Source organism: Callithrix jacchus, chromosome 7 (assembly GCF_049354715.1).
Source record: "Callithrix jacchus isolate 240 chromosome 7, calJac240_pri, whole genome shotgun sequence".
Classification (NCBI taxonomy): Eukaryota; Metazoa; Chordata; class Mammalia; order Primates; family Cebidae; genus Callithrix; species Callithrix jacchus.
The window spans coordinates 23,036,483-23,058,649 of record NC_133508.1 but is presented as its reverse complement, the minus strand read 5'-3'; the positions used below and the strand labels follow the sequence as shown (position 1 = coordinate 23,058,649).

At 45.0% G+C, this 22,167-nt stretch overlaps 1 protein-coding gene and 1 long non-coding RNA gene across 5 annotated transcripts in view; one reads left to right on the top strand and one right to left on the bottom strand.

The window, feature by feature from the left end:
- Window positions 1–13,496, top strand: part of PIP4K2A (phosphatidylinositol-5-phosphate 4-kinase type 2 alpha) — a 175,221-nt gene extending 161,725 nt beyond the window's left edge. For all 4 annotated transcript variants that reach the window (XM_002750093.6, XM_009000035.5, XM_035306939.3 and 1 more), the window contains 3 exons: window positions 6,513–6,756; window positions 8,660–8,763; window positions 11,260–13,496. In XM_002750093.6, coding sequence (XP_002750139.1) covers window positions 6,513–6,756; window positions 8,660–8,763; window positions 11,260–11,340 — 429 coding nt within the window. In that variant the 3' untranslated portion in view covers window positions 11,341–13,496. The remainder of the gene's footprint in view (window positions 1–6,512; window positions 6,757–8,659; window positions 8,764–11,259) is intronic.
- Window positions 1–22,167, bottom strand: part of LOC144576886 (uncharacterized) — an 86,143-nt gene that overhangs the window by 1,815 nt on the left and 62,161 nt on the right. The window contains exons 2-5 of the long non-coding RNA XR_013519584.1: window positions 6,068–6,276; window positions 3,100–3,361; window positions 2,921–2,996; window positions 2,177–2,302 (exon numbers count right to left, since the gene is read on the bottom strand). This is a non-coding gene — a long non-coding RNA (uncharacterized LOC144576886). The remainder of the gene's footprint in view (window positions 1–2,176; window positions 2,303–2,920; window positions 2,997–3,099; window positions 3,362–6,067; window positions 6,277–22,167) is intronic.

Here is a 22,167-nt window from a genome sequence, read left to right as displayed (position 1 = left end):
TGTTGGCCAGGCTTGAGTGCAGTGGCATCCACATAGCTCAGTGCAGCATTGAACTCCCAGCTCAAGCAATCCTATCACCTCAGCCTCCGTAGGAGCGGGGGCTACAGTCTTGTGCCTGGCTAATATTTGAATTTTTTTTTTTTTTAAGAGACAGAGTCTTGCTATGTTGTGCAGGCTGGTCTTGAACTCCTGGCCTCAAGCAATCCTCCTACCTCAGCCTCCAAAAGCGCTGGGATTAAAGGCATGAGCCACTGTGCTTGGCCTAGAAGCATCTACTTCAAACAAAAGGAAGAGTTTGCTTTTCTCATGTAACGTTTTCCTCCAGTCTTTCATTAAGGAATGTTTAGTGTTCATCAGTTGTCAGTGGTTATTAATAACATGTATTAGGCATTTCCCCCTTGCTTGGGATCTATTTGATCTGATTATGAAGTACTCTCAGTAAACATACTCTTAGATTTTTATTGTTTAATCAGTAAATTATCGATACTGAAAAGAATATTGTTTGTTTTAGCAATTTTGGTAAGATTTGTGACCTACCGAAAGAAAAAAAAATTGTTTCTGTTGGCAGTATATCACTTTAATAATGTAACTAGAGCAGTTCAAATTGACAGTTTAATTACAGAAGGATCCTCTTAGCTCTTTTGTCTCTAATAATACCAATTGATTAGAGGACTTGATACGTCTAATCCCCATACATGGCTCAAGCACTTAGCTGTTTTGTTGAAATGGAGGCAGGGTATAAAACATTCTCAATAGCTGGTAACGGTGTCTGTGGTTTTGAAATTCATACAGAAGCATCATTAAATTTTTAAGCAGGTAATTATGGTGAAGTAGCTTAACATCTGATCTTGATAATGAGGTTAGAATTTACTTGAGTTTTATTTTTTCATCAGTTTCATGCTTTCTAATTTAGCTAACTGACCCATTGGTGTTTCAGTACAGTTGTTTTTGTTGTTGTGGCTGGTTTTTTTTCCCCTTAATCCCTCAAGTAGGAGATCTGAGCATATTACAGCTCAAGAAACCTACCTGTGAAGAAAAACAATTTTTATCCCAGATTCTAGTTGATTTTCTATAATTGAAGCCCTGTTCTATTCCTATGCCATGCTGGACACTTTCATCCCCATAGCTTTGCACATAACTAAACACAGGTGAGTCGTTTTCTGCACACACACACAAATTAGTGGATGAGGAGTGACAAGACCTTTTTCTTTCTGCCCTGTTTGTTGTCCACTCTGATCATGACCCTGGAGAATCAACCCTGGTCTCTCCTCATCGACTCACACGATGCAGAATTATGTTCCCCCTCTGTGGCGTCCCAGCACAGGGCATTTCAGCTGGCTGAGGTTTACAGCCCCCATCCATGGAGATGGGTGAAAGGGCGGTAGGAATACAGGGAAGGGCAGCAGCCAGCATTTGCGGAGCACGTGGACCCCAAGTCCTTCCCATGCAGTCATTGTCACTTATTCTCCACCCCTTGAGAGTGGTCCTGTCACTACCCTAGTTTGATGAATGAGGAAGCCAAGCCCAGAGACACTATGTAATTTGCTCGAAGGCACAGAGCTTCTAAATTCAGACTGGGGCATCAGGCCCTCAGAGGGCACAATCCTTCCCTACTCTGACATAAACAAAGGTTATCTGATAATTGCTCCAAGGGGGGATTATTATAATTTTTAACAAGTGGTAAGATACAGCTGTTAAACAGTTGACTGGCATTTTAATTCTACTTCACAGGTATGTTAGAATATGTTGATTTGGCAGGACACGGTGTGTTAGTGTAAAAAAATCAATTGAAAGCATTGTGAAGGTAGTCTTAGATTCGGGAAGATCCTGGCTCAAAGATTTGTCACAGGAGACGGGCTACTCTGGCCAGAAAAGAGGCAGATCCGATTTCTGAGAAGTTGGAAAGGAAAAATCTTCACATTGTTCTTAAAGAACGAATATATACTGTGGTCCTGCAGTGAGCCAGAAGCAGAGCCCACGTCCCCTTTCTGTCTGGCCCACGGGAGTTTTCCCTTAAGGAAAAGCTCAGATTTATTGCCATACTTCATTCACTCTACCTCAGAACAGATTTAAAATAAAGTTTGAGGCTGGGCGATCACTTGATACCCTCCTGAGCAATATAGTGAGACCCCCCAGTCTGCAGAAAATTTTAAAACTTAGTCAGACACGGTGGTACTTGCCTGTGGTCCCAGCTACTAGGAAAGCCGAAGCAGGAGGATCCCTCAAGTCCCAGCGTTTGAGGCTTTGGTGAGCCAGGATCATACCACTCACTGCACTCCAGCCTGGGTGACAGAGCCACTTCCTGTCTCAAAAATAAAGAAATGTAATTAAGGTTGTGAAAATAAGAGCTCATGAATTGACGGGCTTTTCCCCACTGCTCCCCAAACTGGAGCCTGTTTAAATTTGAAACTTAATATTAAAAAAAGACCTCTGCCATAATCAAAACAACACTGACAGTTACAAAGAACAGCTTCCATTATTTCCTGCAAGGCACCACGTTTCGGTCTCAGCCTCATTGTCTTAATCCTTCCACACCCCTGCGAGGCATTGTCTCCTTTTACAGTCGGGAGGACTGAGGCAAGACTGCCTCGCTCATCTCCAGAACTGATACTCTGTTTCTTGAAGGGGGCTCCCTTGTCAGCCTAACCTGTCCTTTTAACCCCTGTGCTGTACTTGGCTTTTTCCACTTCTACCTCGGTCTCAGAGATTTGAAAACATGAACAATCCCAGCGCTCTGGGAGGCCAAGGCAGGAGGATGACTTGAGGCTAGGAGTTCAAGGCCGCAGGGACATGTGATTATACCACTGTGCTCCACCCTGGGCAACAGAGCAAGACCCCGTCTCAAAAAACGAAAATGTGTAATACCCATGGAGACTGCAATTTCCTCAGTCTTCTTGGGTGCTTCAGAACAGCTTCTTACCTCGAGATGGTTTTTCATTGCACCGATGGTTTCATGGGTTGTGCTAGGAGCCGACTGCACCTTTATTTCTTCCTCACTGCAAGATAAGAATAAGCAGTCTGACAACAGGCCTGAGGCCCAGGAACATTTCTCTGGGCTGCCCAGCCTGGTGGGGGGTGCCAGGGGAAACTGAGGCTCACCCTGGTGAGTGCAGCTCGCCAGTCCCAGTTGTCCCGTTGCCTCTGCCCTTTGGCAAATTAACCACAGACAGCCCTGACTTCTGTAAATAAAGCACACTTGAAAGTGCATTTGAAGGTCGACCAGTAGACCTCCCTTCGCTGTTCAGGGAAGAGTCTTAAATGGCCGCCTTGGGCTTCCTTCCCAAAGGTGTTGCCTCTCGCAGTCTCAGACAGGTTTTCTGTTGCTGCTTCTGTTCTTGGTGTTTGGCTTTGGTTTTATGTCCTGGTGGAAGCAGGTTGGGGAGAATTAGGGCCAGTTGGGGGGATGGGTAGGGAAGCAGCAGGCATCCCATTCACTTGTCCAACAAGTGCCGTGTACTTTCCTGAGCCCTTTTTCTGCTGGGAGTCAGGAATGCAGAGGAAGCCGAAACCAGAGTTCTTGTCGAGCTGCCCCGCCTAAGAGAGGTGGTGATCAAATACGCCAACAAATTGCATGTGCAGCGAGGCCATGTGTCACTGGGGAGGAGCATGCGGTGCCCTCAGTACCCAGACTCCGGGGCTCTGCTGCCCTGCGTGGTGTCCTGCAGCTGAGACCCGAAGGCAGGAGGAAGTACCTGCTGGCAGGGGAGAAGTCCAGAAAGGGGCTGGAGCAGGGTTCAAGTGGGCTCCAGATGGGGATGGGGCGTAGCTATCTGGGCCTTGAGAGTTTTGTTTGTGCCCCGTGGGAAACGTGGCACCACAGGAATGTCTTAAGCAGGACAGGATTTGATCAGGTTCACGTTCTGAAAACTGCTGCCCTTTGCAGAGGACTGGATGGGAGGTTGACTCACCACTCAGCCTTTACCACTTCACAGGGACCTTCCAAGCACCCAGAGGGAGCAGGGATGGGCAGAAGGGGCCCTTTCCCTATGACCGCTCCAGCTTAGCAGGGCCAAGCCTGGCTCCGTCCCTACCCACCCTCTACCCACGCTGGGAGCAGATGCTGCCATCTGGAGTCTGGTGCTTCCAGCAGTGCCCTTCCCCTGACCCCTAGAGAGGCTTCCAGGAGTTAGGCGGGAAGCCCTAGATACAGGGAGCAGAGTCAGGCACCAGGCTAGGCTTTGGAGGGACAGTGGAGGTGACAAAGACCCTGGCCCCGTCCTCCAGGAGCCCAAAGGCCCTGGAACAACAGGTCCAGGAGGAGTGGGGCTACCATGAGCACCTCCCCATCATACCCCTCAAGGGTTGGAAAGCACGACTGGGTACTTCTAATGCAGTATTTCCCAAACAGGCTTCCTAAACCTCCGGTCCACAGGGCATTGTGACGGGGAAACAGGTTTTATGATCATAGCAGTGCCAGGCATGCTGCTGGCCACCCAACCCTCTGGAGACCCACAGCTCTGAGTCACAGGTGGAGGCCTACTCCGATGCCCGCTGATTTTATTTAACTCATTACCTGCCTCCTGGGGTTGCAAAGAAAAGGATGGAGGCAACCTGCTTTAAGGCAGCCTCCAGAGGTAGCTGATACAAAGCAGGGAGTGCAGGCTCAGAATAGGCCCCGGATTCAAACCCTCCTTGGATTTGAATCCTTGGGCTCTTGTCCAGCTGCTGAGCCTGGCTGCTGTCTCACACAGGCCTTGGATCTTGTCACCTGTTTCTGTACCCTGGAGTGCCCAGTTCTCTTCCTCATCCACAGGCCCATGTGTGCAGAGCTAGTGCCCAAGACCCAGCTACCTGGCTGGCTTCACCATGCTGGTGAAGGACTCAAGTGAGCCTCATATTACGGAGTTCTCCCCCGCAGCCACCCCCACAAACACGATTCCAGACAGGTGATCCTGGCCAGGTGTGCCCCGGAGCCTGGCAGCTGCCTAGATGCTAGGGGAGGATGTGTAGTCTCTGACTGCTGGAAAGGAAGTCTGGCCAAGAGAGGTGCAGGTGAAAAGTCAGTTCTCATGTTTGATGTAATGGGGGAGTTTGGGGAAAGGCCAGGGCAATGAGCAGTGGCTTCCTCTCCTCTCTGGGGTCCAGAAAGCTGAACACAGGAGCCCCTCGCTGTTTCCACGAGGGGTTTGCCTCTGTCTATTTTTAAACAAAGAGGTTTTCCTACTTTGCTTAAATATCTGAGTGTAAGATTTGTGTGATTTTTCTTTTCTGAGCTTGAAACAAATGGAGAATGTATAGCTGGCCCCTGGGGGATTCCTGGTGGGAAGGCAGCCAAGTGGGAGCTCTGGCAGGTTTGCTGGGCTGAGCAGGGTGCCGGCTGGAGAACTGCAGGCAGTGGAACCAGCTGGAGAGTGGGGCAGACCTTTGCCCAGGGGTCCTCTCCTTATCTGTAAGGAATTAGGGCTTCTCTTTCAGTTTCGAGACAGAACTGCTTCGCAGCGGGCTCAAACGAAATGGCTCTGCGGGGCTCAGCAAATTGATTTCATCTTTAGCCAGAACATCAAGACCTATAATTTCATCTGCTTGCCCTTTGCGTGAGGACATTTGCTTCTTAAATCCTATCAGCGTAGCCCAGAGGCAGCTCAGCCAGTGTGCATTCCCTAACAAGGTGGTTCTGTGTCCTTCCAGAGCCAGGACTGTGAACCTTCTTGGACCCTCAACCCAAGGTCAGAGCGGAACAGGACCCTGTGCAGAGCCAGCAGCTGGGGGTCAGGGAGCTGGGTGGGCTGAGCCCGCTGATGAGCTCCACTGTTTGCGCTCAGCACAACTGTCCACATTTTGTGGCAACATTGGAACACTGTGCTCAAGGTCTCAAATAATAAAAGAGAAACAAAAAGAATCATGATCTTAAAAGTCAAAAAAGAACTGGGCAGACAAAAGTAGCCAAACACACAGAGCTGGGTCTTGCCCCCACATTATGTTCTAGCCATGGCTGGAGGGAGGGGGAGGACAGGAATCCTGGGTGTGCCCTGCCTCATGGAAAGCGAAGCCCCTCTGGCACCTTGCTGACCCCGACAGGACCGCATTACTCACCAGCTGTGGACACAGTGCCTTTGCTGTTACTTACTTGCCACGGCATAATGATCTCCAGAGAGCATGCTGAGTTCCAAGGTGCTTTCCCCAACCACGTCAGGAGGCGCTGCTCGGAGCTGCTGAGGCAGTGCCCAGGTTTCCTCAGTAACCAGTCTTAATCACCGGGAGGAACTTGCTCTTCCAAGTCTCTTTCTGGATCTCTGGCTGGTCGTGCTCCCTTCTCTTTAGTGAAATCCAGCCACCCTGTGATAGACACATGCATTCTAGGGAAAATAATCTGGGCTCTGAGCCAGCCTGAAGTATGAGGCTACACTTCAGATAAACAGCTCAGGAGTTTAAGAGCATCATAAAGGAGGCTCCTGGCGCCTCTGCTGCCCCACCCTGCAGCTTTCCCTCTGGGTGTCACCTGAGCTTGTCTCCTTTAAATGTTGGCTTTTATGTTTAAGGTGTGGCTGACTGACTGTCACCTCTGTCCCCAGTTTCTGGCCCAGCTGAAGCTCATGGACTACAGCCTGCTGGTGGGAATTCACGATGTGGAGAGAGCCGAACAGGAAGAGGTGGAGTGTGAGGAGAACGACGGGGAGGAGGAGGGTGAGAGCGATGGCACCCACCCGGTGGGGACCCCCCCGGACAGCCCCGGGAATACACTGAACAGCTCACCACCCCTGGCTCCCGGGGAGTTCGATCCAAACATCGACGTCTATGGCATTAAGTGCCATGAAAGTAAGTTTTATTACTGTGGACTCTATTTGCGTGTGAGGTGGTTTGACTTTGGCCTTGTTATTTACCAGTATTCGTGACCCCAGTTACAAGGGTGCTGACTGGCAGCACTCATTCTCCAAACTCCAAAGAAGTGGATTTGGGGACAAGAGCATGTTAAAGGTAACCGTGATCTTGGTGCTGAAACATAAGGAGATCGAACCTTTGAATTCTGCGACGTTGAGGGAATAGAGCAAAACCACAGACTGCTTTTTACAACACACAGACACACCTACAGCACATATGTACATATGCACATACACGTTTACAGTTATGTACACACACTGGCATACAACATACGTACATATGTACAACACGTGCAGAGACAACACACATATGTGCATACATGTGTGCGCACATGCACACCACACATGTACAGATGTACACACATGCATATACAGATGTTTGAAATCTTTAAAATATTAGTGCATTTTTGCCTAGTTATCTTCTCTCTTATCTGAGTCAAAAGCATCATGAATCTAAACTTGGCACACATACGGGCCCCTGTGACTCTTAGGTTGTCATCTTGTCATCACCACAGCCCTGTCCCTCTCAGAGGGATGAGGCTGGCCCCATGTGTGGGTTGGGAATCCGATTTGCTGCTGCGTCTGACTCTGCCGTCCTCCCCATGGAACACCCATAGTCCTCTTCCCTATAGTCAGATAAACCTTCATCCACAGTATCCAGGTGATTGGGTCTTCAAGTTATTTAAGTATTATATCCTACCTGAGCAACTTATCCATGACAAAACCAAAATATTTTAGTGATAGGATAAAAACAGCCTCTTGTTTTTTGAATAATAAAAAGTGTGGCTCATCAGTTGTTTTTTAATCCCAAATGGCTTATCAGCCAAGGGATTGAGCTCTGCTTTCTTCTGCTTTGCTCACCAAAATGTTTTCTTCAACACAGAAAATTAGATACAGTCAAATGTACTTTTCTTACTGTTCATATTTTTGGAAATGGATAGAAAATAGACATTGGAGGGACGCATGCCTTTATCCGGTTCTCCAGTTCTGATACTGTCTCCAGTGAGAATTATGAACAGCACATCAAATGGTAGAAAGGATTAATGAGCATAATTCTACTTGTTTTATAGGGTATTTGGAGGGAGCCTTGCTCTGTTGCCAGGCTGGAGTGTAGTGGTGCAATCTGGGCTCACTGCAACTCCTGCCTCCTGGGTTCAAGCTATTCTTGTGCCTCAGCCTCCCGCATAGCTGGGATTACAGGCACGCGCCACCACACCCAGCTATTTTTTTTATTTTTAGTAGAAATGGGGTTTCACCATGTTGGCCAGGATGGTCTCAATCTCCTGACCTCGTGATCCACCCCCCCTTGGCCTCCCAAAGTGCTGGGATTACAGGCATGAGCCACTACACCCAGCCTTATAGAGTCTTTTTAAATAGCAGACAAACTCCACACCACTCCCTCTGCATCCTCACTAACACAGATAGCTTGGCTCTATGACCCAGTCCCCCTCCAATTTCCGAAGATGCAACAACAAACAGCATCGTAACACCAGGGTATCAACAGTGGAGGTCCAGGGGTGGAACTGAGTCTTCTGTGAATCTGCGTTTTCTTTAATGATTGTGTAATTGTTTTTGGTGTGAAGAAATACACTATTTTTAAATACCCAGGTGTTATGATGCTGTTTGTTGTTGTTTCTTTTTAATTGGAGGGGGACTGATCAGAGAGGCAAGGTGTCTGTTTAGTCGGGAAACGCAGGAGTGGTATGGAGTTTCTTTAGACTCCTTCCATCTGCATGCTGCCGAATCCCCTCCCTCCAGCCCCACTTCTCTTTCCCTCCCTCAGCAGCGACATGGCCCATGCTGGCACATGTCCCGCAGTCATTACTCTCGTCTCTCTGCAGACTCACCTAGGAAGGAGGTCTACTTCATGGCAATTATTGACATCCTTACTCATTATGATGCAAAAAAGAAAGCTGCCCATGCTGCAAAAACTGTTAAACATGGCGTGAGTATCTGTTTCTCTCTCTCCTGGCTCCTCCGTATGGCTTGTAATGCAGGGACCACTCCTTTCTGCCACTCAGCTTTCTACTGAGCCATGAAAGCCTTTTAGTGATGCTTGTGCCCTGTGGGAGTCGTGTTGTGAGCATAAGACGCAGAACCCACAAATGCTCCTGCTCACCCCTGCTCTGGCCACAGCTCCCTGTGGCTTCCCGCGAGACACTTAAACACGAACATCTCTTTTCACACCGGAGGGACACTAACAGGCATGCACGTCACTAGGATGTGATACAGATTCTTTTCTGTTTGAAAAATGTTCCAGAGATAAAAGTGCTAAAGAAGATAGTTAAGTATTTTAGTATGAAATGTTAAAATCAGTGCATGATTGTCTGCTTAAGACACTTCCAAGATATACAGGATATTTCTTTTCTCACAGTGAGTTTTACTTTTTCCACTCCACAAATCTTTTGAGTGCAAAATCCAAGTTGCATAATATTAATTACTCACCTTTAATGTGCTCGATGGGAATTATCACTGCTCTGGCTGTATATTAAGCTGTTGAATCCCCCATGAGAAGCCTGTGAAAGAGACACTAGGATACCTGCTTTTGTCAGTTACAGAAACTGAGGAAGACAGCTTCAGGAGTAACTTGCCAGGGCCTCTTAGTAGGAAGTGTTAGAGATGGGGTTCCTCCCCAGGACCCAACCCCTCCTGCTCTGTGTTCATTCCCACTCCCCTGCCTTACCTGCAGACCCTTCCTGCCTGGCTGAACTTTCCAACTCGCTGAGTTCTAAGCTTGTGTTGTAGGGCACCATCTTGGTTTTGCAGATGTAGAACCCACCCCACACAGACCACTGTGTGCCCTGGCTTGTTGGCCCTGGAAGGAGAGGTGCCTCCCACAGACTGTATAGAGCTAGCCAAGATTTACCAGAACCAAAAACTCACTTGAAACCTCTTTTTTTCCTATTTTAAAATGGAAATCAGCCTAACACCATATTCTGTTTGCCAAAGAAATATTTCAGTCACACTGTCCACAGCTGTGGTCCTGCTGTGCGCAGGCAAGACCTCACTGTCCCCATCACGTCGGTAAGTTAGAGTGCATGGTGGCTTCCACCTGACAAACTTTTGAGTGAATTTTAAACACTGTCTGTACCAGGTCCACCACCCATTCACTCATTCTGAGGCCAGTTCAAGAGCCGCCATGGTCATTCTGATGGTCACCTCTGGTTGGAAACCATGGTGTGTAGAAAGGAGAACTGGGATGAATCCCCCTGTGACCCTTCTCACTTGGATGACCTCAAGAGGCCGCTTGAGCTTCTATTCCTTCAGCTCACCCAGAGATCCTATGGCCTTGCTGATGGGGTTTTGCTACAGATAGATGAGCTTTCTGGACAAATGCTTTGTAAATGTCTGTTTCTGTATTACATACACATCCTGTGAAATTGGAGTGTGTCCTACCCAGTGTGGCTCCACGTTTGCCTCCATAATGTGCCACATGGCATACACTCACAGGCAGTTTGCAAGAACAAAACCTTACTCGTAGCAAAGGAATGCTACGTCAAGCTGCTGCTGGGGCCCACTCTCTGTCTTCGAGCCTGCGCTTCTCCGTGTAGTACCCCAGCAGCCCAGGCCTGGGAATTACAAGTTCCCCCATGAACATGGGTGTCTAAAAGCAGCACTTGCTCACTTAGCAAAACTCTGATCTTGCCCTTTGCAGTTAAGGAAACTGGCCAATGACTCCCTTGAGTGTGCTGGCCTGCACCCTGCATCTCATAATGGAAAATCCCCCACCGAACTTCTGGAAGGGGCAGGCTCGCTTGTTCTCTAAGGACTCTGTGCAGGGGAAGAGTGGCACCCCTGTGCGCTGCTGCCAAGGGAAGCCAGCTCCTTCCCCCGTGGGTGAGATGCAGCCAGGAGTGTTGGGCCTCACCTGGGTACGGTGCTGGAAATGGGCTGGGGGCAGCTGTCCCAGAACCTGTGACTGCAGTTGTTGCCCCTCATGCTAGAACACTGAGCTGGGTGCCTCTGTCAGAAACTAAGGGGGTCCTGAAGAAATGACGCAGTCCTAAGCCATTATCATTAAGGTTTCCCTTTTGCCAAATGTTGATGTCATTCTCAAGCAGGCTCCAGTCTGCCTTCTTGAAAAGTATAATAAAAGTATTGTTTCCATGGCTTCTGAACAATTCCACTGTTTGAGAGGAACACCCCAAACGTGGCCAGTTTGGTTTTTTTGTGAGTCGCAACAGCCCCGACGTGCGTGGTAGCATCTGGTGTTCCTGTCGCCCTTTGTCTCATGTGCAGACACAGATTTGTAAGAACCTCAATTATTCAGCCACGAGCACCAGTGTATTTTGAGTGATGATTTTTAAAGCAGAGAGTGCATAGATTTGAAAATTACTTGCTGTATATTCAGCTACCGTTGGAAATAGCTGTAGATACTGAGTAGTAATTTGGGGAAATCAAAAACATCATATGAACATGTCCTTTCTTCAAAACTGCCCAGGCTGGTGCAGAGATCTCCACCGTGAACCCGGAACAGTATTCAAAGCGCTTTTTGGACTTTATTGGCCACATCTTGACGTAACCTCCTGTGCAGCCTCAGGCGGACGTGAACACGGGATGGACAGAGGTGGCTTCGGCGTAGGAAAAATGAAAACCAAACTCGGTGAAGTACTCGTCTTGCAGGAAGCAAACCTCCTTGTTTACATCTTCAGGCCAAGATGACTGATGTGGGGGCTACTCGCTTTACAGCTACCTGATTTTCCCAGCATCGTTCTAGCTATTTCTGACTTTGTATGTGTGTTTTGGGGTGGGGGGGGTGAGTGTGCGCGCGTGTGTGCATTTTAAAGTCATTAATGAAAACTGATCCACTTTGGTCAGAATGTGTCCCAACAAAAACCCTTTGATTCCAGCTGTGGCCGAGTGAATGGATGAACACACGTGTGGGGGAGGGGAGAAGGACGTGCATGTCAGGTACCCATGTTGGCATCACATAACAAACTGTGGATCAGTTTTTTTTTTTTTTTTTTTTGAGTTGAAAGATACGAGACAGTATTCATAATAATGATTATAATAATAATGATGATGATGATTCCAAGGAAAAAACTTACAGTGAATGTTCCACTTCTACCTGCACGCAGACACTCCCTAACACTGGTAACCTGAGCCCCCAGCACCGGACGGAAGAATGCTGGCGTCTCCATGTGTACTGGTTCAGGGTTCTGGGCCCAGCCTTGTCAGGAACCCCCCGTGTCCAGAGCTCCCACCACTCCCCCAACAAGCAGCTGATGCCCCACTGATCCCCTATACATTTTTCACCTCAGCCAATATGTCCAGGAAAACTGCTTACTTCTTTTTTCTTGCCTGGAGCCTTCATTGTTACACCCTTACGTTGCAATATAGGAATTAATGCTACAAAATAAAAGTAAAGCTTACCCAAAAAGTGCATAGTTTGGGGCAATGGTATCTACATCTCCCACTGTGGGAAAACCAGCAAAGCGTCAAAACTCTCAATTCTCCTGTTACTGAATACAGATCTGAATTATAAGATGTTCATGTTTGACCAGTGGGATTTTGTTAAAAATTGTCCCTTTAACTGAAACCCTCAGTTTTACTGTTTACATTATTAGGAAAACAGGGATATCTTTTGAATCTAAAAATTTGATGTATAGCATATGATTTTTTAAGTTTACATGTAAAGTCACAGCGTAGGTGAAATAATGTTTGTCACATTTTGAGACATATCTTGCAGTCATGTTTTTACGTGAGTGTTTTATTGAAAGTACATGGTAGACAGTCTTTCACAATAAAAGGAAGAGGATTTTTTTCCACTCCAAATGTACATTTATCAACCTAATGATTTTTTTAGAACGAGAGTTCACCCCAGTCTGGTTTATGTAAGTTCATTGCCCTAAACTGTGCTGATTGTTTTTAATCATGTTATAAATTTCCAACCTAGATCATATATCTACCAACTCTCCTGCATTTTCCAAAAGGCATTGAGCTTAAATATTAGTCTTGCTTAGAATAGGTTATCAACTTATACAACGCTGCGCTAAAGGCGTGCCTTTGAAACTCCTTGTTTAAAACATGATACAATTTTTATGGCCAGTTTCAGAAAAGATGAAAAAAAAAAATCTTCCCTTTAATTGTTAATCGCAACTCAACAGATCTCCCTGCCGCACTGCCTTTTCCAGGAGCTTTACTTCAGGGCTATCCAGATGGCAGCTGTGCCCAGTGAATGTGGATCTAGTGGACAGCGTCTTTGAAAGCCAGCGGTCATGCCCTCCCTATATTGTCTACTGATTTTACATAGATTTGTCATCCTCAGCAGACAGTGTTAACACCACTGTAACATAGTGTACAAATTCGTATTTTATGTATTTAAAGTAATTCACGCTGTGATTCGGTTTTTCCCTGCACCACTAATTCTGGCATCAGATCAGTTTTTGTGTCCTTAAGTTCTACTGTGGTTTGACCCGAGACTGTCACCATGAGACCCTGAAGTAAAGAGAAGGTACATATACGGTATTTGACTATTTCCTTGGTGGCCAATCTGTATATGCTTTTAGAAGTTTACAAAATGCTATTATTTTTGTCTATAACAGTCTCTGTCGTTTATTTCTGTTGATAAACTGTTTGGACAGAGTGAGGACATTTGCCCTGTTATCTCCTAGTGCTAACAGTACACTCCAGTCATGAGCCGGGCTTTACAAAATAAAGCACTTTGATGACTCACAAGATGAATCCTTTGTTCCTCTGTCCCAATTGTGTGTTTCTGTGGCAAACACATTTTAAATACTCCGTCCTGACAGTGTCTTTAGCCAATCCTTGAGGAAACAAAAGTGGAATTTAATCTTTTTAGTTTCTGGAGCCTTGCCGTCAGTTTGGGAACTATTTAATCAGTGATAACAGAAACTTCCACAACTTTACCGCAAAGATGAACAAGTAGAGGAAAATAATCTCTTCCATAAATACCCTATACAGTCATATGCTTTGTTTTTAGTTTAGAGCCACCTGAGTTCTGCATGTGTCAGCATTTTTTGAAACTTCACTGGAATGTCCCTGATGGATAAAGACTTACAGCATTCCTCTTGGTCCCAGGTTACCACCGATTGTCTGTAGCACTTGCTTTGATAACTCATATTTCTTTGAATGCAACTGATGTACTATAGCAAGGGTCCCCAACCCCCGGGCCATGGACCAGCACCAGTCCATGGCCTGTTGACCTAGCTGCACAGCAGGAGGTGAGCAGCTGGCCAGCATTATCAGCTGGGTTCTGCCTCTTTCAGATGAGCAGCAGCATTAGATTGTCACAGGAGCGCGAACCCTACTGTGAACTACACATGTGTGCAATCTGGGTTGAGCGCTCCTTATGTCAATCTAACTGACGTCTGATGATCTGAGGTGGAAGAGTTTCATTCCAAAACCATCCCCCAGCCCCCTGCCAGTCTGGAAAAACTGTCTTCCACAAAACCGGCCCCTGGCACCAAAAAGATTGGGGACCCACCATACTAGAGAAAAATTTGAGCATAACGCACTTTTCACATTGCTTGTGTGCTGTTTGGTGTGCAAGGAACATTAGGTGAATGGAGAGAACTGCCCTCAACTGAACCGAGCTGCATAAGGAAACACAACACACCCACACTTCAGACATCCCCAGCACCTCACTTTACTGCACCTGTGATGGGTTGCACTCAGTCATATCTGAAGTGACATGTTTCTACCTAACATCAGATCACCTTTCTCCTCTCTACAATAACCCAAGCGCTGCTGTCCTGATGCCCACAACCACAGGCGTGCCTTAGATCTTTCTCAGGGTAACCTGCCCTATTTTGGTATTTATACATTTCCCAACCAGTTAGCGTTTTTGTAACTGTGCTGTTTTTATTGGATCTTTCTTTTCAATGTGGAATTCATTACATTTTGGGATATTGTGTCCCTAGTCTCATTTTTCCCGGAAGCTCTGGGACTTTCATTGTGCAACTTTGCCTAGGGCAGTGATTTCTAAGAACATACATGTTGCATTATTGTAGAATTGACAGTGGTCAGCTGGGAGCTTTAATTCAATGTTCTTTGTGGGTGGTTTAAATGTGGACATTCATTTTGATCATTGCAACTCCTGGATTCGAATCCACAGTAGTTCCAGGAAGTTATTTCTAATTCATAGAAGGGCAAAAGTTAGTATCAAGCATTACTCCTGAATACAACACTTTGAAAACAGTGGTTAAGAGTTAAATGTAAGAGATTACAAACTACATGTTGTGAAATGGTGACGTATATAATGTACAAATGTACACAATGAGGCCGAGAGGCTGAACACAGATGAGGCTGCTGCACACAACCTTTCTTGGAATTTTTAAATAGCACAAAATCAGTGACTGTAGTGACTTTTGTACACAATCATCTTATAGCTTGGAAAATAACTGGCCCCATTCCTTCCTATAATACAGACATATTAAAAGCATAAAAATAAAAATTAATATAGATTGCTGTATTAAAAACATAGGAGTCATTCTTCCTAAAGGGCAGAAACTGCCATGCTTTTTTAATTCCTGTGCTAGGCCGGGTACACTGGCTCACACCTGCAGGGGAATCACTTGAGGCCTGGAGTTTGAGACCAGCCTGGGCAACCTAAAGAGACCCTGTCACTAAAAATATAACATTTAAAAATTAGCCGAGTGTGGTGGTCCATGCCCGTAGACCCAACTACTAACTACTCAGGAGGCTGAAGCAGGAGGATCTAATTGAGCCCAGGAGTTAGAGGCTGCAGTGAGCTATGATCGTACCACTGCACTCCAGCTTGGGCAAACTTGTCTCTAAAAAAAAATTAAATAGTGAATTCCTCTCCCATAGAGTCAACTGCATCACCTCGTGGAGCCTCTGGCCAGCCTGCCTTCACTCCATCTTTTTGTTATTGTGAGCTGGTATCTTTTAAACAGTTGGCCAATTGAAGGCGTGCTCATGGTAAAGGAGCCCAGAAGACCAACGAAGTGATCTGGGAAAATTACAATTGCTAATTTAATCTAGATGGATCAATGAAAATTATTTCATCAAAAAAATCCTGAGGAGTAAAGTAACTCTTTTTCTCAACTGCATGCCCTTCAGAATTTTGTCCTAGTTCTGCTTTTGCATTTCTGTGAAAATTCTGCCAAAGGGCAATTAAATGCCCTAATCTGTGCTTGTCTATCACTCTTAAACACTAGGTTTAATTACATGAGAGGGGACAAAAGATGAGAATTTCCCAGAATCTACTGTGATAGATCTGTGTTTTTATAGACCTGTGTTTTATAGAACTTAATGCTGGAAAAGATGTTACAGATGAGGAAACCTCAGCCCAGAGAAGCTAAGTGACTTCTTCAAGGTCAGGCAGTGGTCAGTGCCAAAGCCAAGATTAGAACTCAGCTCTCTGCCCCAACTCAAGAGTAAAAATAGAATGCATGCACTCTGGACCTGGGACCTCACCATTTCCCTAATGAGAATTAATCTATATTACCTCATTTTCCTATTTCTTTCTCTTAGTCTAATAGTTTTGTGGGTTTTTAACTCTCTTGATTTTTTAAATCAGGGATTCTCATGGGGAATATAAAAATGTTCACAGACCTATTGAATGGCAGTCTGTGGACATGGAACTTGAAAATCTATCATGAATAGGTTTCCTGGGTGCTTCCAAATGACCAGATTTGGAAACCACTGTCTTAGGTAGTGTAGCCCTCCCAATGATAACTAAGGGTTCTTTCTTTTTCTTTTCTTTTTTTTTTTTTTTTTTTTTTTTTTTTTTTAGATGGGCATTCACTCTGTGGCCCAGGCTGGAGCTCACTGCATCCTTGAACTCCTGGGCTCAAGCAAACCTCCCTCCTCAGCCTTCGGAATAGCTAGGACTACAGGAGCATACCACCATGCCCAGCTAAGTTTTTAATTCTTTTTGTAGCTATGGAGTCTCACTACATTGCCCAGGCTACTAATTTTAAACTTTTTTTTGGCAATCTCTCCCCCCATCCCTGTCTCCCACCTCCTCTCTCCCCACTTTTCTATACTCTTTCCTAATATATGAACAGGTTAATGTCTCATTGATGACAGCAGGAGTCAGAAAATTACAGCCTTAAGACCAAATCCAACCCAGTACATGATTTTTATTGGAAATAAAGCCACACCCATTCATTTAGTGTTTTCTAGGGCTGCTTTCAAGCCACAGTGGCAGACATTATGGCCCACAAAACATTTACATCCAGCCCTTCACAGCAAAGAACTACTGATCCCTGAGACAGCCTCATTTTAGTATTACAGTCTAGTTTCTGCAAAACCATGGGCTTCAGCTAGAGTTCCTTCACATTTTTCGTCAGCTGTGATGTAAAGCAAAGTTTAAGAAACATTTCAAGACTTGCCAACAAAATTGAATCTTAAAAACTTGGTGGGATCTGGCAAGATGTCCGAATAGGAAGAGCTGCGGTCTGCAGCTCCCGGCAAGACCAATGCAGAAGGCAGGTGATTTCCACATTTCCAATGGAGGTCCCCAGTTCATCTCACTGGGATTAGTTAGGCAGTGGGTGCAGCCCACGGAGAGCAGGCAGAAGCCAAGTGGGGCACTGCCTCACCCAGGAAGTGCAAGGAGCCGGGAGACCTCCCTCCCATAGCCAAAGGAAGCCATGAGGGACTGTGCCACCTGGTCTGGATACTATGCTTTTCCCACAGTTTTTGCAATCTGCAGATCAGGAGATTCCCTCATTTGCCTACACCAACAGGGCCCTGGGTTTCAAGCACAGAACTGGGCAGCTGTTCGGGCAGACACGAAGCTAGCTGCAGGAGTTCTTTTTTCATACCCCAGTGGCGGCTGAAAGCCCAAGACAGAACCATTCACTCCCCTGGAAAGGGGGCTGAAGGCAGGGAGCCAAGTGGTCTCACTCAGCAGGTCCCACTCCCATGGAGCCCAGCAACCTAAGAACCTCTGGCTTGAAATTCTTAATGGCAGCACAACAGTCTAAAGTTGGCCTGGGACTACTGAGCTTGCAGTGGGGGAGGGACAGCCACCATTACTGAGGCTTGAGCAGGCAGACTTCTCCTAACAGTGCTTTAACTTTTTTTTGGCAATCTCTCTCTCCACCCCCCAGGGAGGTCTGGACTGGGCAGAATTCACCACAGCATGGCAAAGCGGCTATGGCCAGACTGCCTCTCTAGATTCCTCCTCCCTGGGCAGGGCATCTCTGAAGGAAAGGCAGTGGGGCTTACAGATGAAATTCCTATCTCCCTGGGAAAGAGCACCTGGGAGAAGGGGCGGCTGTGGGCACAGTTTCAGCAGACTTAAACATTCCTGCCTGCTGGCTCTGAAGAGACCAGCAGACCTACCACCACAGTGCTCAAGCTCTGCTAAGGGACCCCCATGCCTCCTAACTGGGAGAGACCTCCCAACAGGGGTCAATAGACACCTCCTACAAGAGAGCTCTGGCTAGCATCAGGCTGGTGCCACTCTGGGACGAAGCTCCCAAAGGAAGGAGCAGGCAGCGATCTGTGCTGTTCTGCAGCCTCCACTGGAGTTACCCAGGTGTACAGGGTCTTGAGTAGACCACAAACAAAATGCAGCAGCTTGCAGAAGAGGGGCCTTTTAGAAGAAAAACTAACAGAAATCAACAACATCAGCAAAAGACCACCACACAAAAACCCCATCCAAAGGTCATCAGCTTTAAAGATCAAAAGTAGAGAAATCCACAAAGATGAGGGGAAAAACCAGCACATAAATGGTGAAAATTACAAAAACCAGAATGCCTCTTCTCCAAATGATCACAGCTCCTCTCCAGCAAGCACATAAAACTGGATGGATAGAAGTAGGCTTCAGAAGGTGGGTAACAACAGCAAACTCCTCGGAGCTAAAGGAGCATCTTCTAGCCCAATGCAAGGAAGCTAAGAACCTTGATAAAAGGTTACAGGAACTGCTAATTAGAAAAACCAGTTTAGAGAGGCACATAAATGACCTGATGGAGCTGAAAAACACAGCACAAGAACTTCGTGAAGCATACACAAGTATCAATAGCTGAATAAAGGGAAAGAAAGGCTATCAGAGATTGAAGATCAACTTACTGAAATAATGTGTGAAGACAAGATCAGAGGAAAAAATGAAAAGGAACAAACAAAGCCTCCAAGAAATATGGAACTATGTGAAAAGACTAAACCTACAATTGATTGGTGTACCTGAAGGTGACTGGGAGAATGGAACCAAGTTGGAAAACATACTTCAGGATATTATCCAGGAGAACTTCCCCAACCTAGCAATACAGGCCAACATTCAAATTCAGGAAATGCAGAGAACACACAAAGATACTCCTCGAGTAGAACAACCTCAAGACACATAATCATCAGATTCTCCAAGGTTGAAACAGAAGAAAAATGTTAAAGGCCACCAGAGAGAAAGGTCAGGTTACCTGTAAAGGGAAGCCCATCAGACCAACAGCAGATCTCTCTGCAGAAACCAGACAAGCCAGGAGATGGTGGGGCCAATATTCAACGTTCTTAAAGAATTTTCAACACAGAATTTCATATTCAGCCAAAATAAGCTTCATAAGTGAAGGAGAAATAAAATCCTTTCCAGACAAGACAAGCAAATGCTGAGGGATTTTGTCACCACCAGGCCTGCCTTATGAGAGCTCCTGAAGTAAACAATAAATATAGTGAGAAACACTTATCAGCCACTGCAGAAACACACTAAAATATAAAGACCAATGGCACTATGAAGGAACTGCATCAACTAATGTGGAAAATAACCAGCTAGCATCATGACAGGATCAAATTCACACATAACAATATTAACCTTAAATGTAAATGGACTAAATGCCCCAATTAAAAGATACAGACTGGCAAATTGGATAGAGTCAAGACCCATCAGTGTGCTGTATTCAGGAAACCCATCTCACATGCACAGACACACATAGGCTCAAAATAAAGGGATGGAGGAATATTTGTGAAGCAAATGGAAACCAAAAAAAGAAGACAGGGTTGCAATTCTAGTCTGATAAAACAGACTTTTAAACCAACAAAGATAAAGACAAATAAGGGCATTACATAATGGTAAAGGGATCAATGCAACAAAAGCTAACTTTCCTAAATATATATGCACCTAATACAGGATCAGCCAGATTCATAAAACAAGATCTTAGAGACCCACTAAGAGACTTAGACTCCCACACAATTGTGGGAGACATTTACACCCCACTGTCAGTATTAGACAGATCGAGACAGAAAAATTAACAAGGATATTCAGAACTTGAACTCAGCAATGGACCAAGTGGACCTAATAAACATCTACAGAGGCCTCCACCTCAAATTCACAGAATATACATTCTCAGCCCCACATAGCACTTATTCTAAAATCAGCCACATAATTTAAAGTAAAACACTCCTCAGCAAATGCAAAAGAAGGGAAATCATAACAGTCTCTCAGACCACAGTACGATCAAATTAGAACTCAGGATTAAAAAACTCAATCAAAACCACAAAACTACATGGAAATTGAACAACCTGCTCCTGAATGACTACTGGGTAAATAATGAAATTCAGGCAGAAATAAATTTCTTTGAAACCAATGAGAACAAAGAAACGATGTACCAGAATCTCTGGGACACATCTAAAGCAGTGTTAAGAAGGAAATTTATAGCACTAAATGCCCACATCAGCAATCTGGAAAGATCTGAAACTGACACACTAACAATCCCAATTAAAAGAACTAGAGAAGCAAAGGCGACCAAATTCAAAAGCTAGCAAAATACAAGGAAATAACAAATATCAGAGCAGAACTGACAGAGATAGACATGAAAAGCCCTTTAAAGAATCAATGATCCACGAGCTGGTTTTTTGAAAAGATTAACAAAATAGATGGACTGCTAGCCAGACTAATAAAGAAAAAAACAGAGAAAAATCAAATAGACAAAATAAAAAGTGATAAAGGAGATATCACCACTGAGCCCACAGAAATGCAAACTACCTTCAGAGAACACTATAAACACCTCTACACAAATAAACTAGAAAATCTAGAAGAAATGGATAAATTCCTAGACACACCCTCCCAAGACTAAACCAGGAAGAAATTGAATCTCTGAATAGACCAATAACAAATTCTGAAAATGAGGTAGTAATTAATAGCCTACCAATCAAACAAAGCCCAGGACCAGATGGATTCACAGCTGAATACTACCAGAGGTACAAAGAGGAGCTGGTATCATTCCTTCTGAAACTATTTCAAACAATAGAAAAGGAATCCTCCCTAACGCATTTTATGAGGCCAGCATCATCCTGATACCAAAACTGGAAGAGACACACACAAAAAGAACATTTCAGGCCAATAACTATGATGAACATTGATGTGAAAATCCTCAATAAAATACTGGCGAACTGAATCCAGCAGCACATCAAAAATCTTATCCACCATGATCAGGTTGGCTTCATCCCTGGGATGCAAGGCTAGTTCAACATTCATAAATCAATAAACATAATTCATCACATAAACAGAACCAAAGACAAAAATCACATGATTATCTCAATAGATGCACAAAAGGCCCTCAATAAAATTCAGCATCCCTTCATGCTAAAAACTCTCAATAAACTAGGTATTGATGGAATGTATCTCAAAATAAAAAGAGCTATTTATGGCAAACCCATAGCCAGTATCATACTGAATGAGCAAAAGCTGGAAGCATTCCCTTTGAAAACCAGCACAAGACAAGGATTTCCCTGTCTCACCATTCAACATAGTATTGGAAGTTCTGGCCAGGGAAATCAGGCAAGAGAAAGAAATAAAGGATATTCAGATAGGAAGAGAAGAAGTCAAATTGTCTTGCAGATGACACACATGATTGTAGATTTAGAAAACCCCATAATCTCAGCCCCAAAGCTCCTTAAGCTGATCAGCAACATCTCAGAATGCAATGTGCAAAAATCACAAGCATTCCTATACACCAACAATAGACAGCAGAGAGCCAAACCATGAGTGAACTCCTATTCACAATTGCTACAAAGAGAATAAAATACCTAGGAATACAACTTACAGGGGATGTGAAGGACCTCTTCAAGGAGAACTACAAACCACTGCTCAAGGAAATAAGAGAGGACACAGATGGAAAAACATTCCCTATCCATGGATAGGAACAATCAATATCATGAAAATGGCCATACTGCTCAAAGTAATTTACAGATTAAATGCCATTCCCATCAAGCTACCATTGACTTTCTTCACAGAATTAGAAAAAAACTACTTTAAACATTATATGCAACAAAAAAAAATGCCCGTATAGCCAAGACAATCCTAAGCAAAAAGAACAAAGCTGGAGGCATCATGCTACCTGACTTCAAACTATACTACAAGGCTATGGTAACCAAAACAGCATGGTACGGATACCAAAACAGATATATAGACCAGCAGAACAGAACA